The sequence below is a fragment of the Temnothorax americanus genome, unplaced genomic scaffold (genome assembly GCF_048541705.1).
Source record: "Temnothorax americanus isolate GAGA-0224 unplaced genomic scaffold, ASM4854170v1 Scaffold3, whole genome shotgun sequence".
NCBI lineage: Eukaryota > Metazoa > Arthropoda > Insecta > Hymenoptera > Formicidae > Temnothorax > Temnothorax americanus.
This window is the reverse complement of record NW_027509442.1, coordinates 424322-432596: the sequence shown is the minus strand read 5'-3', so window position 1 is coordinate 432596 and position 8275 is coordinate 424322. Positions and strand designations below refer to the sequence as shown.

General features: G+C 46.8%; 1 protein-coding gene across 1 annotated transcript; it reads right to left on the bottom strand.

The window, feature by feature from the left end:
* Positions 1-2152: 2152 nt before the first annotated feature.
* On the bottom strand, positions 2153-5377 carry LOC143900301 (uncharacterized). Its single transcript, XM_077411479.1, has 2 exons — positions 4026-5377; positions 2153-2997 (listed from the first exon to the last, which is right to left on the bottom strand). Exons 1-2 carry the CDS (start codon positions 5039-5041, stop codon positions 2652-2654), a joined length of 1362 nt encoding a protein of 453 aa, XP_077267605.1. The 5' UTR covers positions 5042-5377; the 3' UTR covers positions 2153-2651.
* Between the last annotated feature and the right edge of the window lie 2898 nt (positions 5378-8275).

Here is an 8275-nt window from a genome sequence, read left to right as displayed (position 1 = left end):
ATGAGAGAGAGAGAGAGAATACTCCTTTCCTTTCCTTTTCCCCCTCGGTTCCTTCCTTTTTTCTCTCCGCTCTGTGACGAAGAGGGGACACGCGCATGCAGATCACGTCGGTTGTAGCCAAGTGATAGCGTATCTGTGGGCGGCGCGTGCGTGTGGTCCTTCTATGTCCCCTCGGTTCTCCTCCTTACTCTCGGTTCCTTCCTCGCTTCCACCATACTTGAAGATATCCTTTTCTCCATTCCGAATCATCGCGAGAGCGCTACGTCCACTTAACAATCACCCCCGCGCGCTTGTAATTTTGCACGTCAGCTTGTCGATATAATAAATAATTGGCCGGGAAAGTCCGGCGATTGCTTCCATATCCTCATTATGATACGATCGTTTTAATTAGAAATGTGTGTCGTCCAGGCTGACAGTTCGTATCTGTAAGGTAATCATAAACTCGCCCACGTAGCCACTCTATATCGTATCGTATAACCGTTAAATTCTGTATAATCTTCTCCGGCGCGATATTTTTCTTGGATAATGAAAAAGGTGATGTGATGATATATCATCTGGGCGCAAATTATTATGCGGACGCTTTTGAAATAATTTCTGTTAATCGTTTATGGATGCGTAATAATTGGCCTGGAGCAAACGTGATTTTCGATAATGTAAGATTTCACACAATTCACGCAGATTTTAGGACATGCATAAAATGATATACTTTATTATGCGACCTGGTATATAAGTATCGCGATATTTTTTTATCTTTGGCACGTCTGGATCCTAATAAAATATCGTGTGTCCAAGGCTTCCTTCATTTTGCTTCAAATTAGACTCATTCTTGATAATATTGACTCCGTTTATCTTTATTGTCATTTTCGACGCGTCAAATATGGCCTTTATACGCGCGCAAGTTAAGAGGGGACCCCGCAGGGTCAAGTGTGATGGTTACTATCGAGGTTTCTGATGGCGCGACGCAGAAGTCTTCGAGTTTCTGCCAGCGCGCGGGACTAAACGATACTTCGAACGGACGTGACACAAAGACTCCCATCGAGAAGTCATTCCGGTCGCTTCCAGCATCCAGAACCTCGCTGTCCCCGGCGGCGCGGCGCGGCGTCTCCCGCGCGCTTCTCTCCTCTTCGTCTTCGTAACTCCCATATGTATATCCCCGTCGCCGTAAACACGATTTTGCCAACACGGGGTTTTGCGGTAAAACGACGGGCCGTAATTCGCGGTAAAACGTCCGCCGGTAAGAATTTATGAAAGCTCGCCCGGGAGTCCGGGTTTACGTGCGCATATACACGGGCGAGAGCGTTAGCCGCGTACACGCGGCTCCATTCGAGACGACGCGACGTGCGGCAGTCGACCGGTCGCACAGGATTCTCCTTATCGACGCGAAGGAGGCCCGTCTTTGGACACTATCGAGATCCGAAATATAGCGTCGTTGGGCCCCACCTCTCTTCCACCCTTCCCGGCACCCTCGGAGAAAAGAAACGTAACTCTAGACGTATCGCGGTGTCATGTCCTGCGCACCTGGCGGCCCCGTTCTTTGTAACACAATACACGCGTTTCGTCCTCCTGCTCCTCCTCCTTCACCTCCTCCTCCTCTTTAACTTCTCCTCTGCTTACCGTACTCTTTTGTCTCTTCTTCTCTCCGGCCCGTCATCGGCTTATACCTAGCCTGGATATGTGGAACGGATAAAAAAGGAGGAGGCAAAAATCCTGGTTTAATACCAGGGGGATTGGAATTTTCGGTCGAGCTGACGTACTCCCTCGGCGAACCTGTTTAAGTGAACACTCCATAACGTCTGATATATCTAGGAGTCGCACACATGAGGATTTAGACAGTTAAAATATTTTGCGACTACAAGCAGAGAGGACTGTTTTGCGTGTAATAAATTAAACGTCTGTCGCACGCTGGTGCTTCTGAGAAGCTAAAAAATTTTAGAGGAATTAAATGAAACCGATGCTATTAATAAACAAATCTGATGATATTTTTTGCCCAAATTAATTTTTTATATATTTTTTGCGTTAAATTTTTATTCGAAAGTCTTGAACAAAAACGTTTTACTTAGGAATATTTCCAATTAGATCTAATTTGATTTGTCTATCAATTTTGCTGCGCAAGAGGCGAGGGAGGTTGAGTAAGGGTGCAGACGACTGTGAGTTAGAAAATAATAATAAATGTTTATTTTACACATGTGAACGACACAGAACACAACGGACACGTACAGTAGGTACACCGTTTAAAAATGGAGACAACTACATCTTATTCAAGAGAGAAGAAGGTACCTACTGCGTATCGCATACATAAAATTACAGATCTAAACATGCACGAATCCGTATAATTCTTATCGTGATGTACATAACAATGATTACGCTCTAAACGTTAACGATGATAGATAGTGCAGGCAGATAGATACGATGTGAGTCGGGGACTCAATAGGCGCAAGAGATCCAAATCCTGACCGTACCAGTAGACCACGGATCGTGGCTCAAATACGACGCGATCGAATCGACCGTCGGAGTCGATCGCACGTTGAAGTCAAGACTGCGGTGTTATATAATAAATGGATGTCGATCCGCGCATAGTTGGAAGAAAGCACGCGTGATACAAACAAGATTTTGTCCGGATGATCGAAATGAAGAGAATCGATATCCATGCATTAAGACGTCTCCTGAAGAACAATGGTGCTCGAGCCGGAAACCGGTATCACCGATGGCGGTGGCGACGACGGTACTCCCAGATTGTGAGTCAACGAGTGTCTCCTCAGATCACAATTTCTGCGAAAAACCTTGCCGCATGAGGCGCAATGATAAGGTTTGATATCCGTGTGCGTAAGAAGGTGAGTTTTCAGATTGCTCCTCTGATTGAAACTCCTGGCACAGACGGGACATTTGTGAGGCGACTCCTCCATATGTAAAATTTTGTGGACAGCCAGTGTTCTGCTCTGGCAAAATCCTTTGCCGCACTCGGCGCATTTAAACGGTTTCTCCTTGCTGTGTATATACCTGCAATATATAAAAAAAAACTTCCAGTTTGAATCTTACGTTTAAATTTCTTTTGAAACTACCTGCTCAAACGTGTCTGTTTCTTTTTTTATGTAAAAGTGCGTAAAACTATAATTTGTAAAATTATAGTCGCGCAACGAAATATATATGTATGTTTGACACTAAAAATGAATGAAAGGAGAGAAAAATAAAATAATCATCGAGTAATATATTATTAACTTAATTAACATTATTATCAAATAAGGACCGCAATTATTGCAACGGTAAATATATGAATGAATGAATGGATCATGACACGTTGACCATTAAATATAACATACACGTCATTCAATCATCGTTGTAATTACGCGAGGTGAAAAAGGCGTACCATGAATTTGTCCGTTCGTAAATCGTACGACGCTTGTAATTAATGGCGACGCGATAAAGAGATAAATACGCGCGGTCTCTAAATCTTCCATTACGAAGGGAATGAATTCGGTAAATAATCCTAACCATCGTCAAAGCTTTTAAGCACTTAACGTTTAAATCAATTTTCTGCGTAACGTATTATTACACAACGTTTATCTCTCTTGCATGTTATAAATAAAATGATTATTTTAATCATGTGCGATCGAAAATATTACAACGGCGTAACTTGAAACTTATTTTTAATAATTCAAAATAAAAATTACATTCACTCATAAACGCATGCTAATGTGCATCCTCTTCATAATACAAGCATCTATGTATATAATGAAAAATTAACGGTATAAAAAGTATTATAAATTAAAATATAATTTCGAACAGAAAGAAATGTTCATAATTTCATATTTTTATTATGCATTAATTATAATTATCGTTTTATCAACTTTAAAACGAACTTTAAACCGAAAACTCATAATTTACATAATTAATTCAATCAATGTTCTCTATTTAATCAATTAAGTTACTTCAGACAGTTAACAGGTAAAACCTGCGCGTGTATTGCTTTCATAAAGAAAGATCTAATCGGAAGACTAACGTCTCCCAGATGACTAGGCCCACGTTACCTGTGATCTCTGAGATGATCCTGCCGTCGGAAGGCTTTGCCACATATATCGCACGAGTACGGCCGCTCGTCGGTATGCGTCCTCTCGTGGATCAACAGATTGTAGCTCTTCGTGAACTGCCGGCTGCAGAACTTACAAATGAACTGTTTCTTGGGTCGGGACGTACGGCAAGTCCTTGGTACACTCGAGTCGATCGCGATCGAAGCGTGTTGCACGGACGAGGAGGAGGACGACGAGGTGGACGAGGTCGAGGAGCAACCCGAGGAACTCGACGACGCGAAAGACGTCGGAGCCGTCAAAGACGATGATCGCGAGACCGTCGTCACCGACGTACTCGCGCGATTCCCTTCGGATATTCGCCGTAGAAGCAGCTCGTGGTTCGCGGTAGAGGAGCTCGTTCCGGACGTCTCGCTCAGCAGGACTTCCTCCTCCTCCGTGAGCAGCGCCAAGTCCTCTTCGGTATCGGTCACGAACTCCAGCCGTGCCTCGTCGTCCTCGCTTATCGCCGAAGCGGCCGATCGGAGCAGCTGATCGGCCGTTAGATGGTCATTCTTGATGGCTGTCGGACTCGGGGCCACGTCGACATTCGTGCTCAACGACGAACATCTCTGATTACCAGCGACGGTCGCGGTAGCGCCCGCGGTCTGCGCGACACCGGAAGTCGCGCCGCTCGCATGAAGACGATGAAGCGTCAAGTACGTCTCCAGGGCCTGCAGATTAAACGCCGCCGCGGCGGCGTGTCCCGGCGGCAGGAGCGCCGCCCGCTGCAGGGCAGAGAGGAGGGCACCCTGAAGCCGCAGGGCGACACTCTGCAGCGCCAAATTGGGCAATTCGGAGGCCGTGGCGAGACCGGTGATATCGATCTCGCGCGAGTCCGCGGCGACCGTGACCGACGAGGTCGACGACGAGGACAAAGTGGACGGCACCATTACGAGGGTCCGTTGTTCCTGCTCCGGTTCCTGATGCTGATCTTCCTCCTGCTGCGGTTGCTGCTGCTGCTGCTGCTGTTGCTGCATCCTCCACCGTCGTTTGAATCGTCCCGGATTAGCCTCTGGAACGCGCACCTGCCGTGTTTCGCCGGTATCATTGGCAAGGCGATCGGAAATTCCTGATTTGTCCTGACTGTTCCTGATGAGTATTGTAACTGTGGATGCGCGCCGGTGTTTCTCCCGGTATCCCGGTAGTCTCCCGTGTGATTCGCCCTTGCACGACGCTGCCGAGCTCGGTCACACGTTCACATGTTCTCGCCGATCGATTGTCAGTTCCCAAAACTGATTGTTCCTTTAGGCACGGAGCTCGAACGCGAAAACGGGAAAGAGAATACACACACACGATGCTGGCGGTGCGAAGGCACCCCGAAGACTGCTCCTACCTGCCGCTGCTAGGTACTGCTGGTGGAGCCACCTGGTGGTAGGTATCCGAGTCAAAATGGGCCTGTCCGCGGGGAACGGGCCCCGGATTCAAGAGAGAGAGCCGTGCCACAGCTGGCCCGCGCGATCGCCGGCCGTTTCGACGATGCGGGCCCGACCGCATGTCCGTGGGGCCGCACGATCTGACGTGGGCCGCTGCGGCTTGCGTGCCGCGACGGCGAGTGTACACTCGGGGACGCACGCGCGCGTGTATGCGGGGGGAATCCGGAAACGTGAATTGCGATCGCGATCGCGATCGCTTTCGCGGGTCAACAGCTGTTTAACCCGCGTGTATTTCTTTCGCGAAACGCGCGCCTCTTTTGCATTCGGAGGACAAATATGCGGCGAACATTTTCATTTGTATATCATTATTAGAGATGAGATGAGATAGAGATGAGCACGGCTAAAGAGAGAGAGTAATGTGCCACATATATTAAAAAATGATTCGTGTAATTTTTAAACATTAAACTCATAGCCTATATCTTGCATAGTAGTTTTAGGCATTAGTTGATTATGAAAATTACAATGTTGTTATATATACTACCTGAAAAAGTATTGTACCTCTAAATATGTGCTTTAATATTCTTAATTTAATATTCTTAATTTACATATTTCAGATAATAGATACAAACGAATTCGAAGTATCAGCTATAAGTAGAATCATTTTCTTTTCTGAATAAAAATGATCACATTTTAAGCAAAATATGATGAACGAGATCACGCGAAAAGCAATGTGATGATTTTCATGCTGTACTTTCTTGTGTGTGTGTGTGTGTGTGTGTGTGTGTGTGGAAAATAATTTTTTTTAATCAACAAATTATGATCAATTTGTGAATATGTTTTATACATAAACTGATTATTTTTATGACGGTTAACGTTTATAAATCAATTCTAATAACGCATCTTTTTACATAAACAATGTTTATGAATTCCGAGAATGTATTATCAAATGTTTATGGAAGAAATCGGGTAGATCGTTTCATGCGTTTCCAAAGATTTTGAATCTAATATAAACGAACGGTCTGTGTATGCAGTTAATTTAAGTTTATAATATCCCAATGGACGTCGTGTGGAAATGAGGTAAAACTGAGTGAATAGTGATGCCGCGCCGAAAAAAAGGCATTTCTCCCGCGGTACCGCGCCCGTGTGCCGCGGGTTCGTTCCGACTCGACTCAACTCGGACTCTCGGCAAAGCCGCAACAATTTACGACGGCAATTAATGCGCGCGAGTAAGCCGTGTATAGCGCCTATAGTTAGCTGCCTCTTCAGTGTCGGAGCGCACCGAAAGCGAGGGAGAAAGAGAGACATTCCGTACACGCGCTCTCGTGCGCGCACATGAGACAAGAAAAAAAGGGGCGAGTAACCGGGCAAGAAGAAGAGAGAAGGAGAGGTAGGATGAGAAAGAGGGGGAGGGAGAGTACGATGGAGTACGATATAGAAGGAGAGGTCCTTCGAGGAAAGGCGAAAGAGAGACGATTGGAGTGGAAAAGGGTGCGGTAAGGGAAGGCGAGAGGAAAGAGAGGAAAAGAGAGCGAGAGAGAAAGAGAGAGAAAAGAGCGCGGTCAAGAGAGAAGAGAGGCGAACCGAGGCATCGGGCAGACTAAATAATATTATAGGTGGTGTTCTCACGGTCCCGGGACGCCCGCGGGCCAACTCGTCACCCCTCTCCCCGCATGGCCCCTCTCCCTCGCCTTATTCTCTCCTCCCGCTCTCTCCCTGGCCGCCTCTTACTCCCCCGCGCGTAAGCTTCGCCCACGCTGGGCCCTCACGGAGGGCCCCACGGAGTCGTTTGAGTCCCGCCGGTGGGACGGAGAGGATCCGACCGAACGATGCCGGACGCAGACGAGGACGCACGAAGGGGTCAGAGGTCACCTCGCGCTCGCTGACCGTCACCGTGGACGCGGTTCCTTCTCTCCTTCTCTCTCCGCTCCTCCCCCTTCTCTTTTTTCCTCCTCGGCGTCTCTACGTCGAAGAGGGCCCCCGCACTCCTTCCCCCTCCCGCCCCCCCACCCCGCGCGCGCGTTCATCTTTTACTCCCCTTTCGTAACTTCGATGCCCTCAAGTCCGATTTTTCTCCCGTTCCTTCCTCTCCCCTTTCCCCCTCTTCTCTTCATCCTTTGCCCCCCTCGCCTCTTCACGTCTCGCTCTCTTCTCTCTTCGGTGAAGTCCTTCTCCGCGAAAGTTGACAGGCTCTACCCAGTTAATCAAGTAGCAAGTTAATTGCCCGGCTAGAGCATAATACACGGCCGCGATATATACGCGGCACTTTATTTGGACATGTTGACGTGTAACGCGCTGCTTTCCGAACCAAGTTCTATGTCAGGTAAAGCGGATACGTCACAACGATCTGCGCTCGTATCTCACGCCGTGTTTCATTGTATTTCACCGTGTCACAACGTATTAACATGCGCGAGTCACAGCGTAGTAATGTCAACGCACTCACGATTGTACGTGCTTTCGAAACGACGAGTATCGAAGTAGAATCTTCTCACACGGCAAGCGTATCGAACGTTGCGTTGCCTCATCGTTGTCATGAAACTTTATGCCCGAAATTTTGACATCTGACATCGCCCTTCCGTGTAATCGTCCTTTCATCTAGTTGTCGAACATCATAGTAGACGTGCGAGATATTTATCATTATGAGATTATTCTTATATGTATCAAATTCAAAAGTTATTACGTTCCCACAGAGACTAAGGAATTATCTGAAGAAATGAAATAAATACGTTTTAATTTTTGACTGTAGAAAACAAATTTCTTTTTTCTGCACATTCATGTGCTTTAAAGAAGAACAGTGTAAGGCTATTGCATCCGCAGTCAAGCGTATTATTGCGAACAATT

What these genes read in the sequence shown, in the direction of transcription:
- LOC143900301 (XM_077411479.1), bottom strand. Translation starts at nt 5,041, where the DNA reads ATGCAGCAACAGCAGCAGCAGCAGCAGCAACCGCAGCAGGAGGAAGAT. An exon ending in GATCATCTCAGAGATCACAG is followed by an intron (nt 2,998 to 4,025) that starts GTAACGTGGGCC and finishes TATATATTGCAG; the next exon opens with GTATATACACAGCAAGGAGA.